General features: G+C 43.6%; 1 protein-coding gene across 1 annotated transcript in view; it reads left to right on the forward strand.

Moving 5' to 3' along the window:
* The window catches only part of LOC117425745 (beta-citrylglutamate synthase B), a 42,615-nt gene extending 20,351 nt beyond the window's left edge, over nucleotides 1-22,264 (forward strand). Inside the window, exons 2-5 of the mRNA XM_034042977.3 lie at nucleotides 14,474-14,704; nucleotides 16,265-16,351; nucleotides 17,176-17,379; nucleotides 18,663-22,264. Coding sequence (XP_033898868.2) covers nucleotides 14,474-14,704; nucleotides 16,265-16,351; nucleotides 17,176-17,379; nucleotides 18,663-19,000 — 860 coding nt within the window. The 3' untranslated portion in view covers nucleotides 19,001-22,264. The remainder of the gene's footprint in view (nucleotides 1-14,473; nucleotides 14,705-16,264; nucleotides 16,352-17,175; nucleotides 17,380-18,662) is intronic.
* The last annotated feature ends 40 nt before the right edge of the window (nucleotides 22,265-22,304 follow it).

The raw sequence follows: 22,304 nt of genomic DNA on the forward strand, positions 1-22,304 counted from the left end.
TTGTCCCGTGCCAAGCAGGGTGTGTGACACCAGCCACAGGTGTCTCAAATAAGCAGCAGAACATGAATATGAAGATTTGATGCAGCCTTCAGGCCCATGTCAAAGACTACAGGGGTTTGACTCGACGAGTCTCCAAGCAATTTCAGATGTTCTGCTTTTATGGATTCAGAAGCACTTGCCTACTGTCAGATCTGCTGTTTTGCACATCATTGAAATCGACTTACCCAGCCATTTGCCTTTATTTATTTAGCTGTGTGAGGGAGAGCCCGCCACAAGTGTGTGTTACATATTGCAGGTCATTCCATTTTTTCAAGCTTTCTAAGCGGTACTGTAAATATAATTGCAATTATCATAATGCCTGAAAACAGGCAAAGAATTGAACAAACAAGGAGCATGTACTCTACTGCATTGTACTGACTCACAGAGTAATGCTAGGATTCAAGATTGCATCCATTGTACAGTTTGTCAAAATGATGCTGCATTTATTAGCGTCAAGTTGCAGTATAACCTTTAAAAGATAATGTAGTGCCCTGTATGAATTTATATACTGTATTCATTTCCAACATCCTCCTGCTTTCGTAGGAGCTGGGTTGTTTGGCTCAAAGAGAAAGCATGTTTCAAAAGGGAATCAAGTATCCCAACAACAAAGCCAGTGGAGCCAGTTTAAACACCTTGCAGACGGGTCATGCTGACTGAATGCAGTCTTGGCTGGCACCGTGGTACTGCAGTCTGGCTGTTAGTTTGTCATGTGTCTCAACTGTTCTATCCCTGGCTGGGGATTGAACCCACTACCCTGAGCCAAAGTCATTCTCAGAGGACTGATAACCAAGAATAACATTAGCTACATTATCACTGCCCTTTTTATGCTGTGCTGAACATATTAGCGGCTTTCGTTTAGAACAGATTTGTTTTGTCAGAAAGCACAGAAAGTGATTAGGTACTAGGAACCAACATCAGCTGCAGTGCATTAAAACAAATCTGAAAAAGTCAAATAAACAAACAGAGATCTTCAACTCAAGAAAGTGAAATAGGAGGGGAGAGAGTGTGAATCAGTGAAGGAATGTTTGTACCAATGAAAAACACTCCATACAGCCATCCAAGGACTGCAGTCTGTCTCTGCACTGCAGCATGGACTGCAGCTTTAATACTGAGCAGGGGTAGCACAGTGTCCTAAATCTTCAGGGCACAGACTCAAAACAAATGACGCACTATAACTTGAGCTGACAATGATGGAACTGGCATGGCTATTCAACCAAACCGAGTATTGTACATTTATAATTAACACAATGTATAGGTGAGGCTTAATATTTCTATTTCACTTCAAAACTGATCAGAGAATCGATTAGGTGAGCAAAAAAATAACTCTGCAGTTCAATTTCTAGATTTGAACTGTTACGATTGTACAACAAACATCATTCTTTTAAAAGAGTGTAATTGACTGTGCCCTGCAAGGACTTGCTACACTATTACTATAGTATACAAGCAGTGGAAGGGTTGAAGAGCATAGACAGCTGCGCTCTACCAGGTAAACTAAAACTCTGGTGCTTTCAGTTTGGTCTACTGCCGAGGTTGCTGTGGCCACTGACTGTGTACGAGGTTTCTTTGACAACAGTAGAGAAGCTGGAAGCTTTAATCAGTTCATACATCAGGAAATGGTTGGGAGTTCCACGCTGCCTCAGCAGAGTGGGACTTTATGGTAAAGGAATACTGCAGCTACCAGTCTCTGCTCTAACCAAGGAGTTTAAGTGCGCCAAGGTCAGACTGGAAATGACATTAGTAGAGTCACGCGATAAATGCGTAAGGGAGGCAGCACCTGTGTTGAAAACTGGAAGAAAGTGGGCGGCAAAGAAAGCTGTGGAAGATGCAAAGGCTGCCCTTCGAATTGGTGATATCATGGGGCAAGTTCAGCATGGAAGAGGGGGTCTTGGTTTCAGTTCAGCTCCTCCTACATGGCACAAGGCAGTCCCAGCTCAAAGGAGGAAGCTGGTAGTCAACGAGGTGCAAAAGCAGGAGGAGAGGATGAGGTGTATAAAGGCCATTTCCCAGGCCAAGCAGGGAGAATGGATGAGATGGGAGAGTGTGGAACAACGCAAGATTGGCTGGCAAGACCTATGGTCAATGGAACAGAGCAGGATCAGTTTCCTCATCAGGTCAACATATGATGTTCTCCCATCACCACAGAACCTAAACCTCTGGGTAGGAGAGGATCCCTCATGTCCTTTGTGTTCATCACCTGCAACATTAAGGCACATTTTGACAGGATGTAAGGTGGCTCTTAGCCAAGGACGGTTTACTTGGCGCCATGACCAGGTGCTGCGATGTTTGGCCTTAGCATTGGAAGACAAGTGTAACATGACCAATAAGTTGTCACCTGTTCCATCAAAACATTACACACAAAAGACAACATTCCTCCGCCCAGGAGAGCAACCACCAAGAAAAGGTATTCAAACCAATCCTCGCCCAGGACAACTGGAAGCTGCTAGAGACTGGAAAATGCTGGCAGATGTTGGTCAACGGCTTATTTGTCCACCTGAGATTGCCACCACTAACCTTCGACCAGATATTGTCTTGTGGTCTGGATCAGCACGCCTTGTTCACCTGGTAGAGTTAACAGTGCCATGGGAGGATGCTGTAGATGAGGCGTATGAGAGGAAGAGACTGCGGTATGCTCAACTAGCCACTGAAGCAGAACAGCGAGGATGGAGAATTCGGGTTTACCCAGTGGAAGTGGGTTGTCGAGGATTTGTGGCACACTCTACAACCCGGTTTCTCAGAGACGTCGGATTCAGTGGCCAAGAGTTGCGTCGCACAGTGAAGAACTTATCTGAAGCAGCAGAGAGGAACAGCAACTGGCTGTGGTTGAGACGGAAAGATTCTGGCTGGGGATCTCAAGCACAATAGAAAGAAAGAAACGCTGATGTACAGGTAAGTAAGCTGGGCTGAGTTGAGTGGGGGACGGAGGGGGGTGATGCTGGGACGCCAGAATCACCGTCGAGCCCTCTTGAGGTGTCGTGGGCTAGTCGACGAAACACTGAGGATGGAAGGTGCCCACTTGAAAACCCCAGAGATGTACCCTATTTAGCTCAATCCAGACGGTTGTCATGCTGATGCGCTGGGGAGACCGCACTGTGGTTGATCCCCGGAGCCAGCATTGCAGCCGTTGTGTGTGCTGATGCGCCAGGGAGGCAAAATAAGCTGATCCCTGGAGCCAGCATTACACTTCAGCCATTAACACCAGACAGAAGGATATCTACATCATCATATGGAAGGAAACGTAAATGGATGGAGACACATATGGATCACATTAGTTTACTGTAAAGCTACGTCTTAGTTGGTGCTTATCTTGGCGAGAGCCGAGTTCAAATCAGCATGAAGTTTTAACATCTACTCTCGTGTAATGGAAATCATCAGCATGTGCTGTTTTAACATCTACACAATTAACATTATTTATACGTTTGAAATGGAGAGGAGGGGTATAAATAAGGCAGTGTCTTATCCGGTCGGTCTAGTGTGTGCGGTGGCCCTGTATCAACAAGCAAGTCTATTTTTATATTATCTTATTTATTTAAATCCAGCCCTAAACTCATTTTAAATGATTTCCATCTCCATGGCAGCATGGAGCAAGGTAAAGCTAAGGAAAGGGGTTCTTGTTTTTCCTAAAGCGCCGCGGTGCATAAGAACAGCGTTTTGTTTTTACAACATACAGAGCATGGACCAAATCAAAAGACCAGGTAAACAGTAACAAGCGCTTTGTTAATGAAAGCTGAATATTTCAGCATAACGTTGCATGGTGAACTGTAAAGGCAGTGGGAGAGGGGGCTGCGGCCGCGGCAGCTGATGCTGATGCGGGAATGTTCCTGTCAGCTTCCAAACAAATTACAGTTAGAAGAAAAACTTCAGGTCCCGACCAGATCCTTCAGCGCACATTGTGCGTGTGAACAGCTGTTGTGCAGCCCTGACTGTAGCTGTCCCAGGGGAGAGGAAGTCCCGCCTGGGATCCTCGATTAGGCCATCCTTATTCACGGAATAACTACAGTACTCTATTACCTTTGTGGTGTATTCTCTATACGGTAGCAGCACCTGGGGAATATTATGGGAATACCAGTCCTGAGGTTACAAAGCACTCCTTCTTGAGACAGCAGTGGCTTTAAGCTTTACTAACTGTGTTTGCAGTGTGCCGCGGCACATCTAGAACATCCACTTGAACTGCGATGTACAGTCAGCTGAGCCGGGACTGTTGTATCTCTGCATGGCCCTCATCACACGTTTATAGCTGCTTGGTAGGGTCGGATTTTGCTGTTGCAAAGAGCTGTATCATCTGCATGAGCAAAAGCGGAGCTTCATCTTGTGTTTTTACTTTCATAGAGTTTCATAGCATGTGTTTTCTGTTTTTTACCGGAATCACTTCTTTTCTGCAAGTACTAGGCCTATACAGTAAGGTTAGATTGCTGGCAGTACATTGGACTGTTTTTTACCCCGAAAAATCAAATTTAGAAAACCTAATTCATGGCCTGTTGAATTGATTTCCTTCAATAGCACTAATTAAATTACCCTTAGTATCAAAGGCAGGCTTTTTCACTCATTTATTTTTCTTCACACCTCATGAATAAAGCGGCCATCCAATGTGATGAAACCTGGTATTCTTTATTCTTGAGTTTGTGGAAATAGCAATAGCATAATTGTTTGAAATGAGGCTAATCTTCTATCCTTGCTACACATGCTTGTTTCCTACGCTGCGTGACAGTCAGCTACCTCTTCTTATTGATCGGTGATTCCTCATTCCTGCATCTGCCTGAACAAACAAGCCATTTGTTTTTACTTCTACAGATATTGGTATAAATACTTCAATTGTTATTTCTATACTTGTCAAGTCATTGTTTTATTATCGTAGCAGGGCATGAAGTTCAGGTCATGAAGGGCAAGACAATGTTGCCTTCGTTGGCCGTGAAAATTCAGTGGCACCAAGGCAGTTCTAGGGGACAAAAAGGCAAAACATAAATCCAACCCAAGGGCACCAAGGCAATTTCATAGTCATTCATAAAACACCAACAAATAAATAGAGAGCCTATTATGTTGATGAAATGTTCATTCAAACAAACACACTAATTGTTACAAAAATAAAATAGGTCATTTTTCCACTGTAAAAATAAAATGGTATAAAAATATTCAATTTAAAAACAACAAACTTTCATAATGAAAAAATAGGGTAATTTGGCAAAAAATAAATATTCAGGGTATTTTTACTAAACTCGGTCATCTTGGTAACAAGATCTAAATATAGCGCTTGTCTGTGTCCTGTAATGATAGCTTTTTAAAACTATGCCATGTGTTTCATAATTTAGGGTAAGCAAGTTCAACTGGCTTTCCTATAACATGTTGTCCGCTGGTGAAGAGAACATTTAAATCAATACATTTTAAAATGCTAAAAATAGTATTCTTTCAGAAAGTGAGGCCCATTAGGGCGGCTTGGTTTAGGGGAGTGTGGCAATGTGGCCACGCCCTTGTGCGTAGTTTGTTTATATGTTACGTGTTGTGTGTAAATGTTGGTGTATAGTCATTGGTACACGGGATATAAATGGGTCTGTGTAACACGAGTGATTTAAAAATGTAGATTTGTATTTAGGCACGAGGATGGCACAAATCACTTCACGTGCTGGTTAAAATGTAATGTGTGGTCACGGGAGTACACTTTAATTCACGTGCAGTTGTACCGAGATTCCAATTGAATGATTGACTAGCAATCGAGTCTCGGTACAACTGCATAAAAGCACATGTTTTCACTCACTCGGGGTTGGGTGTTCGGTGAGTGGAGAACGGATGGGTAGAGGAGGTAAAAAGAATAAAAAGAAGAATAATAATAATAATCAGAAAAGAAGTGTCTCACTCACCGTGTTTTGTTTGTCTGTCCGTGCACTGTTTACTGTTTAGTCCGTTTTGGTTATATGTTTATTTTGGCTCAAGTGCCGTGTCCTGTGTTTTGTGTTCAAACCTTTTATTTGCTGTTCTGTTTAATTATTAAATGCTGAGCTGACGTCACCCACTGCAGCCGTCTTGGTGACACGTGAAGTCAGAAGAGGGATTATCAGCGCCTCCTAGACTCAGACCAGAGCAGGAGTACCGTGTGTTTTTTTTGGAAAAAGGAAAAAAAAAAAGGATTTTTTTTTGGAGAAATTGAGGGAGGAAAGAGCCTAGAGAGGAAGCAACAGCAGCACCCATCCTGCAGGCCAATGACAGAGGAGGTGATCGACTGGCTGCTGGATCAGGAGAAGCAAGGGGGCCCCAGAGTAACATCAGCGCAGCAGATGCAGGCGGTGTTAAAAAGGTGCCCCGCACCGCTACTGGCAAGGCTGTTGTCCTCTCTAGCTCCCAAAGGGGAGGAGCCCAAACGTCCTACGCCTGAGTGGGAGGAGCCCGAACGTCCTGCACCTGAGTGGGAGGAGCCCGAACGTCCTACGCCTGAGTGGGAGGAGCCCGAACGTCCTACGCCTGAGTGGGGGGAGCCCGAACGTCCACAGCCCGAGGGGGGAGTCGGTACGTCCACAGCCCAAAAGGGAGGAGTCGGTGCGTCCACAGCCCAAAGAGGGTGGAGTCGGTGCTTCCATAGCCCAAGAGGGGGAAGTCGGTGCTTCCACAGCCCTAGGACCCAAGCTGCCAGCAGAGGGAGAATGCCTGCTGGTTCCACCTCCACCAGCAGAGGAACAATGCCTGCTGCCCCCGTGTCCACCAGCAGAGGGTGAATGCCTGCTGGGTTCCCATCTACCAGCAGAGTGTGAATGTCGGCTGGTATCACTTCCCCCACCGTCACCACCCGGAGGAGAGGAGCAGGAGCTGCCTCTGCCTCCATCACCTGCCCCTGCAAGGGAGGGAGACCCGCACCAGTCCCCTGCAAGAGAGGCAGAGCTGCACCAGTTCCCCCCAACAGTAGGAGACTACACGCGGCTCGCACCTCCGTCGTCAGGAGACTACACGCTGCTCGCACCTCCATCGCCAGGAGACTACATGCTGCTCCCACCGCCACCGCTTCCGCCACTTGGAGCAGAGCAGTAGGAGCTGCCTCTGCCTCCGCCACCGCCCGGAGCAGAGGAGCAGGAGCTGCCTCTGCCTCCGCCACTTTCAGGAGCAGAACAGCAGGAGCTGCCTCTGCCTCCGCCACTGCCCGGAGCAGAGGAGCAGGAGCTGCCTCTACCTCCGCCACCGCCAGGAGCAGAGGAGCAGGAGCTGCCTCTGCCTCCACCACCGCCAGGAGGAGAGCAGCAGGAGCTGCCTCTGCCTCCGCCACTGCAGGGAGCAGAACAGCAGGAGCTGTCTCTGCTTCCCGCACCTCCACCACAGGGAGTACGGTGGCCAGAGCCCCAGAAAGTGGAGCTACCGGCTACAAAGACAGGGGGAGAGGTCAGGAGACCACTTTCCCCAGCAGCAGTTTCGCTGCAGGAGTTCTTGTGGCCGGAGCCCCACAGGAGGGAGCTACCGGCTACAAAGACAGGGGGAGAGGTCAGGAGACCACTTTCCCCAGCAGCAGTTTCGCTGCAGGAGTTCTTGTGGCCGGAGCCCCACAGGAGGGAGCTACCGGCTACGAAGAAAGGGGGAGAGGTCAGGAGACCAGCATCCCCCGCAGCAATTTCGCAGCAGACTTTGTCCTGGACTGCTGGGTTTTTAAGGGGGGAGGTGGCCGTTGAGGCCATGTGTGCTGTGCACAAGGGGGGGTATATGTGGCAATGTGGCCACGCCCTTGTGCGTAGTTTGTTTATATGTTACGTGTTGTGTGTAAATGTTGGTGTATAGTCATTGGTACACGGGATATAAATGGGTCTGTGTAACACGAGTGATTTAAAAATGTAGATTTGTATTTAGGCACGAAGATGGCACAAATCACTTCACGTGCTGGTTAAAATGTAATGTGTGGTCACGGGAGTACACTTTAATTCATGTGCAGTTGTACCGAGATTCCAGTTGAATGATTGACTAGCAATCGAGTCTCGGTACAACTGCATAAAAGCAGCATGTTTTCACTCACTCGGGGTTGGGTGTTCGGTGAGTGGAGAACGGATGGGTAGAGGAGGTAAAAAGAATAAAAAGAAGAATAATAATAATAATCAGAAAAGAAGTGTCTCACTCACCGTGTTTTGTTTGTCTGTCCATGCACTGTTTACTGTTTAATCCGTTTTGGTTATATGTTTATTTTGGCTCAAGTGCCGTGTCCTGTGTTTTGTGTTCAAACCTTTTATTTGCTGTTCTGTTTAATTATTAAATGTTTCTGGTCTGACGTCACCCACTGCAGCCGTCTTTGTGAGAGGGAGAGACAGCCATTCCTCTATAGAACAGAACACATACAGTTGGGATCCCATTAACCTGAAGAGATCATACTGCAGCAGTGTTACCAGCAATGGCAGCCCTGTGGATTTGGAGCAGATTTCAACCAATGACTCATTTCATTGTAGCCCATTGAACTATTGCATTATTATTATTATTATTATTATTTATTTCTTAGCAGACGCCCTTATCCAGGGCGACTTACAATTGTTACAAGATATCATATTATACATTATTTCACATTATACAGATATCACATTATTTTTACATACAATTCCCCATTTATACAGTTGGGTTTTTACTGGAGCAATCTAGGTAAAGTACCTTGCTCAAGGGTACAACAGCATTGTCCCCCACTGGGGATTGAACCCACAACCCTCCGGTCAAGAGTCCAGAGCACTAACCACTACTCCACACTGCTGCATTGTAGTGCCACTGCGTTTGGTAAGGCCATGACTGTTGAGTATTATAGGTCAATTACCCTTTATAATCTGCCTGAGACCACAAGCTGTCTGGAATATGTTTACGGACCACAAGGTAAGAAATAACTTGTTTAAGGAAGATAAAACTAAATACAATGCCATATATTACTGACATACAACACAGTAATACCATCCACATGCGGACTTACAGGATCTGTTGGCCAATAATCATCACTGACCCTTAATCTCTGACTACCTCGGGTATTATTGATTTATAAACATGTAAACTAGCAGCTGTAAACTAAAGGGCAATGTTTAAACAATTTGCACACAGGAGAAACACGTGGCTAATTTCATAGAACACCATGCAACACAAACCAGTAGCCACTTTTACTTGTATTTGACAATGTACAAATCTACAGGTAATTTACACAAGCAAACTAGCTGTAAAATCGTCTGCAAGCTCTGCTTTGGCAAGTACTTTAAATGTACAACACATGGGCTTCATGTTTTTTTTTTTAATATTACAGTATGCGATAATATCATGGAGCTACGCTATCATTTACACGTTTGTGTTTCAGCTAAATATTTACGGCTCAAATTTTTTTTTTGTTAGATTTTGACTGAACTTTTTAAAAGATACCAAATAAAGAAGATTGCAACTATGATTTGAATGCATGTCATGAACCAGGCATTAAGAGAATTTCCAGCCTGTATTAGCTTCAAGCCAGAGATCAATCAAGATCCATCACCAGGACTTTCATTTTCTTTTTGGCCATCAAAGCACAACACTGATGTCAGTTTCTTCTCTACTCTTCACATGTTAAAAGCCAGATTTGGAAGATGTTTTAATGTTAATGAAGCGCAAAGAAAGTGAAAGTCACTGGAAGTCTGACTTAGACGAGAATAACCGGGTCATCCCTTTCACAGCTGGTTGAGTCCAGCTACCAGGGCTGGGGAGTGCTGGCTCAAATTGCTGGAATAGTGGGACGGCTTTGTCAGTTAGAGGCTAAGGAAAATATTTCCTCCGAATGAATCAGCCTTTGATGCAGATCCACTGATTGATCCACCCCAGGTCCCTGCTGAATACCAAATGGTGTGCAGACATGGCTTTGAAAAAGAAAAGAGTGCCAGGCAACGCTGCAGCCCACAAGCAGGTTTCAGAGCCTGGTAGAGCCTCCTGTTCAAGTACAGGCAGGGCACTTCAAATACCCACATAGAGAGCCTATTCACACAGCTCAAGAAGCACAGTGTGAGGGATACAGGACCGTATACAAGATGGGAACAGTGAGGGCTACTTTTTTGATGCACTGTACCTTGTACTGTACCCCCCAGAGGAAGAACATTTTGAATAAAACGAATTGCCCTAGTTTGAGTCTAAAGGATATTGGGAAATGTATTAACTTGCATCAATGCCATTTCCATGAAGCCACGCAAAAACATGCATTATCCTTGCAGACATTTGCTCAACACCCTGATGTTGGGGATTCCTTGCTTATGTGGTTTAAAAATAGCCATGATCAGAGTGGGACATGCAGATTTCAAGTGCAGCTCATTTGCAATGTAACATTTTTAAAGGTTCGCTTACAACTGTATTTTCAATCAAATGCACAGTACTTTTACATGTATGATACTTTTTCTTGTACTGCAATTGAAATTAGATTGCAATGTTACTGTAACTTCAATAAAAACTGACAGTATGCATTTGGCTTTAGATTCCTGATAATACGAATTACTGATAAGACCATTTGAAATGTGTGTTAATGAGAGTTGGGGTGGACAGACAGAGTCCAGGAACATCCGCTTTTCATGTACCTGGAACAGAGATATAAGGAAGCCAATGCATGAAGGAGGTCTTAAACAGATAACGTACTACTGCACAGAAGTCTCCCATTTCATTTTTTAGCTCCTATGAGATTGTTTTCCTGTAATATACAAATTAAATATTTAAATAAACATAATCAAAATGAAAGAAATTTGTTTACAATTTGAAAGAATATTGAAACATGAAACCCCAGCAGTAGCAGAGATTCGTTGTGCCTAGCAGCATTTTTATAAAGAAAAGAAAAGAAAAGCCCCTCCTGAAGAGGATGAGAGCGTCTGGGCTGGCTGGCAGCACAGTGGTGATTTCAATCCTGTGTGACAGCATTCACAATATGGAGGAGACTGCAGAATTAATGGGCCGTTTTCTACCCACCGAGAAATGTGATCATTAGCCACCTCACTAACAACATCTACAGTGAAAAATAAAAGCGACTGCAGAGAGACAATAACTCCCCTTGGTCTCTCAAGCTCTCTGGTTTCTCCTCGGTACGAAGCGATGCCTCTGTGTGTGTGTGTATGAATTAGTATCTCTGTCAGAGAGAGAAGCAGGCTGCAGGGAAAAAGGTCCCACTGTCTGTGAGTGAGCTTTGTGTCGCACACAAAACTGGAAAGAAAAATATAGTGTGGAAGAGGAGACACAGGCCTATTGCACAAAACAGGACTTACAAAGAATACAGTTCAACCTGATTGATAGAACACCCACCAGTCTATAGAGACCACTGTGGAGGAAGCTAGTGTAGATATTTCCCATTGTAAACCACATGTACAGAAAACGACACTACCCATTAAAGTGGTTGTGCAATAGCTACAAAAGCATTTCATAACCCTTACCTGTCATGCACTTCCATTCACTAGAAAGGGTTCAAATGTGCAGGTTTGAAAGAAACATGGAACTACACAAGGTTAAAGAAAGTTATCAGTCTCCTTGCCTTTCTCTCTGAAAATCTTACTTCTTGGTTTCATAATGGTTTCAGAGACAGCTAAGTGTAAAGGATAGTTCTTCTTACCGCTCCCTGTGAGGTGTGCTCATATGGATCCCACTGTATCTGAGGGCCATTCTACACCAGGCCTCACAGGAACAGCACAATGGAATACTAGTTTTGGAACTGAGTTGGACAATTCATTTGTTCAATTAAACAATTAAGAATATGGTTGGATCAAAGACCTTGTCTGGTCAAGTTCCATTTTGGGTCTCATACAAGAAAAATAAACCCTGTCATGCAAATTGTACAGAGCTGCTACTGCCACATTGTCTCATATCTGAGACACCTTTTCAGTTAGTGACTGTGCTATTATACCGTACTCAAATAAACCGGGACACTACTAAACTGGGATCCTTTAAGACCCAACTTGACAAAGTTTGGAGATCAATCAGCTACTAGGAACTGAAGGAATGGTCTCCTCTCGTTCGTAAATGTTCGTATGTTCTAGAAGCTGAGGAGAAAGTCTTGTAAGCAGGTTACCAGAATAGGGAAGATTGTAAGTTAGTTCAGAGTTGCCAATTTCAAAACAGCTAGAAGCACCTTAGTCAGGCTGTACAAACATGTCAGTGAAACGCATTATTTGAGATACAGCACTCAGCCACTCAGGGATTGCAAAAGGTAAGAGGCAAGAGGACAGTCATAGCACTAAATATACTAAACATAGACCTAGCTCAGTGTAGCTAGCTGTGTTGAATGGTTACATTATATAATGATATGCATTCTAACCAGGAGAGCACGTCTGTTTGAGCTGTGTACTGGATTTCCTCCCTAGTGAAGTGGCTGAGGCAGGCAGGCTGGGTGTATCTGTCTCTTGCTGTGCACCCCAGGCCACAACTGGCGCATTTTCAAAGCATTTGCTTCATGGAAAATTGAACAGCTCCTGCTATACTAGAATGAATCCTTACCAGTGCATCTGGAGTCTATATTAAAGTGATTGACGTTAACAAAATAATTCTGTTCAGTTCCATGCACATCAAACCAATGTAATAGTGAACACATCATTTAATTTGTAAACATGGTATTTGGTACTAGGATAAAGAAATCTCTGGCTTTCATGGTCATTTTATCTGGAGAGTGACGTTGTCCCCACACCTTCAGGGCTTTCTGTCTTGTCAGTAACCAACCAGCTGCTTCCCCTAATGAATCACATGGTTTGCAGCAGCTCTGAGGTGAAATGAACTTTCATAGTCTCCACAGTCTCATTTGATATGGAATTGTCACACATAAGCATTCTGTAAATAAGAGCTGTGATACTAGGATAGCAAAGACAGTGCTTTTAATTAATGCATTGCAGATTCTAGTACTTTTCGCATCAGATCTGATTCATTGATCTGCATTGAGTAAAGCTAACTGATTCATTTGTAACAATTGCAATCCTTCTTCCTTCACTAAGGTATTTTGTGTTCCTGCAAGTTTCAAACTGTTTGCAATTATTTTGTACATAAAAACACAACCCTAAACAGAACCCCAAATTGAGTCTGCATGCTTGTCACAGACTAAATCCTACAGTTGAAACTAATCTGATGAGCTAAAAGATAATTCCCCACTGTTCTAAACAGAACCCTAGCATCCCTGGACCTGTAATAAGCGCTACACTAGATTACACTAGTGCCAACAGGCTGTCAGGTTTCAGCTGTGTTGTGGGGGTGATCAGCCAGGTTCAGAACACACACCTCATGCCTCAGAGTTTTTACTGCTACACTAGTGAGACTACTTTGAATGCTATTGTGAAAAAATACAAACAACTGAAAAGAAATGGTGTTTTTTTATTAGCCAGTCAGCTACATCATAGTCAGTTCCCCATCATGGAGTTAACAAGCACTGTTTAAGGTATCCTGTCTACTAAAGAAACATTGCCTCGCTACCTTCCCTGCAGCCTGGACCAATTGAGTCCTTATTATCTCCCTGGTTCTGGAATCCCCTGCAAAGAGTATTGCGTGCAGGGGGTCATGCGAATGTCACACTGCACATGTTTCCATGCCTGTCCATTTATCATCAAACTGTAATAGCATTATTTAGCATACATTGTTGAGAATATCAGTCTCAATTCCCTTTACTATTTGAAGGAACAGTAGAGTTTCAAAAATGCATGCAAAGTTGTGAAGAGCAGTCTGTTCAGAAGATGCAGTCAGCATGCATCCGTCCCTGCAGCAACCAATGGGAAGGGCTCCAGATAGCTGTGTTATAGCATTGAAAGAAAACACAAGACAAAGGAGGGAAATAGTCAAGCTTTTTCTGACGTTCCCTGGTTTGCATTTACATTCCTCAGTTTTAGTTGTTGCGTTTCTTTCCAGTTTGGTTTGTTAGGATTGTTTTTCCAGCCTGTCAGTTGAAGAGTCTCCCTGCCCATGTTTTACAGTGTTCGCTAGTTTAATGTGCATCTTGTTTGTGACGATACGTTAACACATTGCCAGAAGGTATTGTGTTAGTGGCTTGGTAAGGCAATTATAATAAATGCATCTCTATCCCCAGTGGAGGCCACAGCCAAACTACCTGTGTGGGCTGGGAGCCAGAGCAATGGCTGAATAAGCAGAGACATTAGCCTCAATTCAATTTTATTAAGCAGTGCAGACGCAGTGATGATATTAGAACGAAGAACACTACAGCAAAATGCAAGTTTTACCACATGACGAAACAGTCAATCCTACTTGATGCTGTCCTATTGATTCAGGATACCAGCTGAGCTGCTCAGAAACTACTCTAAAACTCAAAGTGGTGAAATGATGCGGCTGTGCTACTGTATATATCTATGAAAATATAGGGGGGAATATAGTAAGGTCACATCACCCTCCATCTTAGTTTTTTTTTTTCATTAGGGAATAATTTTAAACAGTGACTTCACTCTAAGCAGGACAATGAGCTTTGGACAGAATCTCTTCAGTTCCCAGTGGTGTGGCTTCTTGACCTGACCTGCTGCTCTCCATTCTTCCTCAGGCCTGCGAGTGAACCAGGAAGTGCAGACCTCCTACCCCCATGTGGCAGTCATACGCGTGCCCACCCCCTGGGTCCAGTCAGACAGCGACATCACCGTCCTGCGGCACCTGGAGAAGATGGGCTGTCGCTTGGTCAACCGGCCTCAGGCCATCCTCAACTGTGTGAACAAGTTCTGGACCCTCCAGGAGCTGGCTGGACATGGGGTGCCTCTGCCGGACACCTTCTCCTATGGTAAGGATCGTGGGTGCTGGTTCCAGTCATAGTGTTTACATTTACAATATGTATTAGAAAACCAAGAGGATAGATCTCAACACAGACACCACCACACAGCCCTACAGCATTGGCATGTACTTGTACTTGGTATGTATCATGTACTGAGTAACATTGTGCAGTACGGTCCTTGGATTTGAGGTATGAAGTTAAAGAATTATGCTTATTGTATAAAACAAGTAGCTCTTTGACTTTCTAATATAGGTGTGTCACTGGAGGCTACATCAAGCAATCACACTCTTCAATTCTAATATATTCAGTAACTGGCTGTTTCATACTGCATATCAAACAGGATCAACGTGGTGTAGTGTGTTGTGTAGGGAAGCTGGCTGCATACAGAGTGCTTCCAGGCTACAGAGCTAGCAAGCATCTCTCCTTCCTGGCTCAATAACTAAAAGACGTTTCTGGAAGATGCATTAGCAAATAATCTCACAACTATACAGCACATGCCCTTTTGAGAGACTGCTACTGCGAAAAACCAAGGGCAACGTGCAACAGATCTGGAAGCAGAAGTTAAAAAGCTCAGATAGAACTGGTTAGAACTGCTTTGTAGTCACTGAACTGGCCAGGAATCAGCAGCTGCAGCCACACTGTAATGCTTTGTGTGGCTGCCTTTTAGTCTTAACCTTTCTTATATTATCGATTGGCTTAGTGGATGCATAAATTACTCTTTGATGAATCTGGGAGGCAATATATTATTGAAGTGTATCTGAATCCCGTCCAGTAAGGCATTGCTTTAGTCTCCATCTGCTGACCAGACATTCCAGGGCCTGGGGCTGGGAAGGCACTGTGTGGGAACCCTGATGTCATTGTCATTGTAGTTCACATATTATTGGGATTATTCCAGTTGGAGTATGATTCACCAACATCCTGGGTTTTCATGAGCAGGTTATTTCCCTTTAGCAGTTTGTGGTGACCTGCTGTGCAAGATGCATATTCCTTTCAACAGGAATTCAGTGGTGGCAGATCATTCAGGTCTGATGGGAATTCCTTGAGAGAGTATCAGGCAGAGTCCAGGTCATGGTACTGTACTTACTCACAAGGTGTTGCTTTTGATTTATTAAGTTTGATCTTCCTTAAATGTTTAAAAAAAACTAAGTGCAGGATGGAGGAAAGAAAGACATTCTTTAATTGTAGCATTTAAAAAAACATTCAAAACATTCGCAAAAGCAATAATCACAAGATTTCTCCATATTACCAAAACAGCCTTGCTTATGGCAATGTACCTTACCTTATTGTTCTATTGTTCTAGTTAATGGCTAAATAAATCCTGTCACATAGCCTGGGCCCACCAGACACCATTTAGTATCCTTACATTGACCTTGCCCAACGCAGATCTGAACTCATAAAGCCTGCAGCCCTGCTCTTTCCACCGTATCTGTATCATCCTTTGGGATTTTAATAAGGTGATCAGTTTCCTCTCAGTCATGTACTGAAGTGTTTCTATTTTTTAATGCTTAAAAAATGTCCCGTGTGTTTGGGTGGGGGCAGCTCTCTGACAGGTTGCTTGTGTCTCTGCAGGGGGCCATGAGAACTTCAGCAAGATGATTGAGGAGGCAGAGCCGCTGGGATACCCCGTGGTGGTCAAGAACACTCGAGGTCACCGAGGTACGGGGGTCCCTTCTGAACTCAGGATTACTGTCCAGCCGACCAACATCAGCACTCCTTCCTGGATTAGAGTACACTAGAGTGGTCGCTGTTATGCTCATAGAACACATTTTTTATATTTTCATATTTTCCCATACCAAAGACCCATATATAGACACATATATATATAGAGAGCCTACTGGTGCTAAATTATCAAACTCTGTCCTAATCAAGCCTCACAACTTCCCACACAAGCCTTCTCTCTTGAGTGTGGCTTTGCCACACACTACTGCAGAATAAGAACACATTTTTTCTCAGATGAACCTTTTAACAGAAGTAAGAAATCAACTGTCTACAGATAACGTTTTGTGTCATTTAGTACGAAGGTAAACAAATGCAAACAATTTTTAAAGAACACAAGTAGGTTTCATTCAGTACGTACCATGAACTGAAATGTGTTGATTCTAATTCAGTCTGGATGAGGGTGGAGATGAAGATGACGGGGAGTTGAAGTCATTGCTGATCTGTTTCTTCTTAATGCCTTGACTCTGCTTTTTAAGTGTGCGGTCCCTCATTGTCATCACGATCCAAATGTCTTTTCTGTCAGTATCTGATTGTTCCTGTGAATGTTCAATTGTCCTATTGAACGGTGTAACGGCTGTTCGGAGTTCGACTGTACTTCTCTTATGATAATTATAGTAGTTATAGTTTTTCTTAGCTTTATTGGATCTGAAGTTAAGAATCGTACAACTTTTACCGGACAAATTCTTTAAGAAGTATATATATATATATATATATTTACAATGCTTGTAAACCTGTTGCTGTGGTTCTCTGTTCCTGTTCAGGGAAGGCAGTATTCCTCGCCCAGGACAAGCACCACCTCATGGATATTTCCCACGTGATCCGCCACGAGGCGCCCTACCTCTTCCAGAAGTACGTGAAGGAGTCCCACGGGAAGGACATCCGCGTGGTGGTGGTGGGGGGGCGTCTGATCGGCTCCATGCTGCGCTGCTCCACTGACGGGAGGATGCAGAGTAATTGTTCTCTGGGTGGGTCTCTGGCACTCACAGCCTCACTGTTACCCTGTAGGGTTCTGAACACCAGGGTTTACTGAGGGGGAAAGGCAAAGTGATAACTCCCTTAAATCATCAATGCTGACTGCAAAATCACTACAATAAGCTGAAAGCCATATCCCTACACAACGAATGATATATCTTATGTACAGCATATGACCACACAAAGCAAACATTACCCATTGATTTGGGGCTATTCATGAGGTATGAGTACTGAGTTTGCTGTATCACTGTATCTGTATGGTTGTATTGAACTTGATGAGAAGCAGCAGTGGTTTTAATATTTAATATTGCTGCAAAAGCAATGACCCACAATTGTATACAAAGAGATGACTCTGGCTTCTACTTACTACATTGTTTCATGTTAGATGTCAAACTTCAGAATGCAGGGCTTAGAAACACTAAAAGAAACTCGGTGACAAACATTTTGACTACAGGTCTATATCTGTGTCTTCAAAAGACTTCTAGTGGAAACATGTCTCATTGAATTAGTTATGTTTCTTGAAGTATTTCTATATTGAGTACTAGTGAGTGTTTCATTGTTATGGAGAATGCAGGGCTTGTTCATATTCAAGTTTCTTTGTGTTCTTCCAATTGTAGTTGATGCTGTAGGGACTCTTGAAAACAACTGTATTCATCTTTAATATCTTAAAACCACCACATCATTTATGGTAATGCCTAGATGTTTTTTGGGGTCAGAGTGAATTATAGAAATTCCCCAGGATGTAATGAGTGAAACAGAAATGATAGAAAGTGAATCAATAACTCTTCCTATTCCATCTCGCTACCAAGCTGGTCTTTAATATATCAGCTCTAAATGAGTTATTTTGTCCAACACCTACAGTACTGTGCAATCGGTTGCCTTGACAGCCACACACAGAACTCTGATCACTGTTTTCAAATGCAGCATGCAATGTTCTGCATTCCCAAATAAAAGTTTACTGCGGAATATATTGATAAAGGTGTAGTAAAGTGTCGTGAACACAGGGTAAAGCAGCCAAGAACTCATCCACCAATCCTGGTTATAGAGGGAAAATAGTTATTCCTTTAAATTCATGCATCACAACTATTTCATAGAGTTGTTCGATGTGTTCTATTTGCAATATGTCATTCATTATTAAAGTATTTCTTAAAGAAAATACTAAAGCCAGAAGAGGCAGTATTGAGTCTTGTTGGAATTGCATGGTGAACTGCTGGATTACTGTGCACAGCTCCCATGGGTGGTGTTTTTCTATATGCTGGTGTGTGTGTCTCTGCAGGTGGCGTGGGGATGCTGTGCCCCCTGAGCGAGCAGGGCAGGCAGCTGGCAGTGCAGGTGTCCAACATCCTGGGCATGGACGTGTGCGGCATCGACCTGCTGATGAAGGACGACGGCTCGTTTGTGGTGTGTGAGGCCAACGCCAACGTGGGCTTCATCTCCTTTGACCGTGCCTGCGGCCTGGACGTGGGGGGCATCATCGCCGACTACACGCTCTCCTTGCTGCCCAGCCGCCTCACCCGCAAGATGTCTCTGCTCTCCGTGGTGTCTAGCGCCAGCGAGACCAGCAGCGAGCCCGAGGTGTGCCTGCCTGCCAGCGCCATCCCAGAGGCCGTGTAGGCCATGAGCGCAGGCTCCACCTCCAGCGAGAGCGACCCCGAGCTGCCTCTGCCAGACACCCCCTTCAACATGAACAGCATCAGCAGCAGTGAGATCAAGCTACTGACTGAGTGAGGCTGCAGGCTTGCACACACTCACAGCACACACACACTCACACACACACGCACTCACACACTCACAGCATTGGCAGGCTGCTTCCCTTTACAACACTCAATTAATTCAGTACAGGACCATGGGGTTGTGGATTCTTCAGAGGGTGCTCAATACAGCTGTGCCAGAATATTGTGGCTGCAAGTTAATTCTATATTTGAAAATGGTTTAACCAGGATAGCCCATAATTCATATTCATGAACTGTGATTTCAAATCAGTGTCTCCTGGTTCCCAGTCACTAACTCTAAACACAAAGCCTCATGTTTTCAGTTTTTATTTTCCAGCTCCAAACCCAGATCAACATAAAAACAAGGGCAGCTTACCTGCAGTGAAGGCTCATGGGAGCGCAGAGTGTAGTTCTCCTGCACTGTTACACCACACCAGCAGTTTCAGTGCAGTCTGGTGATGGTGAATTGCAGTTAAAATGTAGATATGGCATTCAAAGTTGCTTACTCCTACATTAGAGATCCATTTCAACTATATATTTCACAGGTAGGATCAAGTGCAGAGAATTTAGAGGACAGATGCATCGGGAAATGTTGTTTTGTTGCATTGCCACTTGAAAGTAGAACGATTAAACACAGATGGATCAATAGAAAGCTGTGTCTAATTAACTGAAGAATACTTACCTAATAAGGATGCCTGGCTTTGCTGAAGAATGTAGGGGTTCAGTAAACCTGATTTCTATTGGTCCAAGCTGTAGTGGCAATGTAACTCATTACCTGGCAACCGCTGAAGCAACAGTATTGATTTGAGCAGCTTGAGTGTCATCTACAACTAGAGGCTTCCAGTCTGCCTCCCTCATTCCCTTTGGTACCATCCTTGTTCTAGTGTGCTTTGAAACAGAGGCAGGCCTGTTTATTAAATAAGGGTTCATATTGATGAAACTTTGTGTCCACTGTTTCCTAGGTTTTCAAACACCGGGGAGTTCAGGTTTTGTGAATATGGGTTCAGGTTGAACAGTGTGAAACAGACCGGTATAAACTTTTCTTTATAGAGCAGTCTAGACAGGAGAGAGAGTCTCCACAGTTCTTTTTATCTGAGTGCTTTGGTTTCCTCTGCTCCCACAGGTTCTCCCTGTTGGAGCAACGAGTCACTGGACAATTGATAGTTTGACTTGGTTAGGTCATGCTAACTAAGTACTGTATGCACATGTATTTTATAGCAAATACGTTATTTCCAGTTGATACACAAATCTTTACATAATCATATTTTTATGACTGGACTTGCCAGTGCTAAATGTACCCAGGCAAGCACAAACAAACAGATTGTTATTTTAAGTGCAGCAATAGGAATAGAGGCCTGAAAGCAGCCAGTGCCCTGAAACACAACTCCGTTCCTTATTGTCTGATTGCATTGACCAGTGCAGTGGATACTGCTGACAGGAGAGTCAGGATGATTCTGCACGAAAGGTTCGTGAATGGATGCTAAAACAAACCAGCAGGCAGCCTTCCTTGGGCATGTTAGACTCCAGTCCATTACTTCCATTCATACACACCACGATGGCTAAATCAAATAAGCGAAGCATCAACTGTTTTAATTGCTTTTTATATTGTATTTCTCATATTTTTATTGATACACTTTAATGAATTTTGATGAGAAGAAATCAGATGAAAAAAGAAAGGAAAGTTTACGGAAATGCTCACAGACCTAGCCTAAATATTTTTTTACGTAATCCGGCTTTTTCCAATGTGATGCTTCTGTTTGATTTTCTCTTGCCGTGGCAACGCAATTTGGTTCACTTCATTCACAATGGAGCTGCATATCATTCCCTGCTGTTCTGACATGCCAAAGCAGCACCTGTCACCTTGCATTGCATCACTTTAGGTCACTACTGCGAAGGTTGTCTGTGGCAGTCACGCACACATAGAACATTTCAAAGTGAGCAGGACAACACGTACAGGAGTCGGACCAAACATTAGGAACATCTGCTTTTAAATAAATAGGATGTTACTTGTAACACAAATGGAATCCCTGGTAAGTGTTCTGTAATATATAAAAGCTGCATCTCCCTGTTGTAATTTAATTTCAGCCATGAGAGGCAAGACAGCAGACTGGTATAGGGTCGATAGTACACACTCAGTTGACAGGCTTTTCCGTATCCAAGACTGCACTAGTTACTGATGCTTCAGTAGGAACAGGAGCTTAAAAGAATTGTTCAGGAGACCAGACTTTCCTGCAGATTTCTCCCACCTGTGTAACTGCCCTGAAGGAACCGGAGGAAAAATGGTCACATATTCTCCAGAACAGTTCAAACATCTTGCAGGCTTGTCACATGTTGACCCTAGACCTCATCGTGGCAGGAGTTTAAAATGTTGTGTTCAGTCCCTGTACATGCTAGTGATTCTGTCCTATCTTTGAGTATCTCCTCTTCAACTGGCTCTATCTAAAGCAGATTATAAACCATCTGTCCCTGCAGTGGGACAATGACAATACATCATTAAAAGAGAATTTGCTTAACGTCCTGTGGTAAACCGGTATGGATTACCACATCAGGTGGGGCTTGCTTTCCCTCTGTATTGAAAAGAAACCCATTGATATTTCAAATCACTTGTTTCTTGAAGTTCCCTGCTGTGTATAGATTTGAGCCCTGGCTTGAGTCTGTTTGACCATTTTATCCAAGGTGTTTTCCACAAAGGGTGAGCATGATGGCACATGAACAAGTTGAACTGGTTTAGCTTTAGTTCACTGTGAGCATTTGCTTTTTTCCTTCCACTGATTAACACTTAATATTGCTGCTAATTATTTTAAAGAGTCAGGACCTGTCCTGGATCCTACTTTATCATTCCATTGATTCCATTGAGGGAAGCAGCCCGGATCAGAGTAATTCATTATACATACGTAGCTAGGAAGAAACCCAAACTTCAAACCAACACTCCACAGTACCAACAATGTTAACATGTGCTCTTTTTTTCTTTGTTTGTTTCATACAGTTCAGTGTTTTTCATTTTTTTATTTATTGTATATTTAAAAAAAAAAGGTTTGTGTGCACTAATCCTCTTCAAAGGGTAAAGCAAGAAGTTTGCATTTTGTGGAATATTTTACTAACTGTTTGTGTCAACAGACATGTAAAGCACTTGCAATAAACTGTGGAATGAACGTTCCTACTGGACTATGCTGGCGTGAGCTTGGGTTCTTACCAGTAAGAAAATG

This window comes from Acipenser ruthenus, chromosome 20 (assembly GCF_902713425.1).
Source record: "Acipenser ruthenus chromosome 20, fAciRut3.2 maternal haplotype, whole genome shotgun sequence".
In the NCBI taxonomy this organism is placed as follows: domain Eukaryota; kingdom Metazoa; phylum Chordata; class Actinopteri; order Acipenseriformes; family Acipenseridae; genus Acipenser; species Acipenser ruthenus.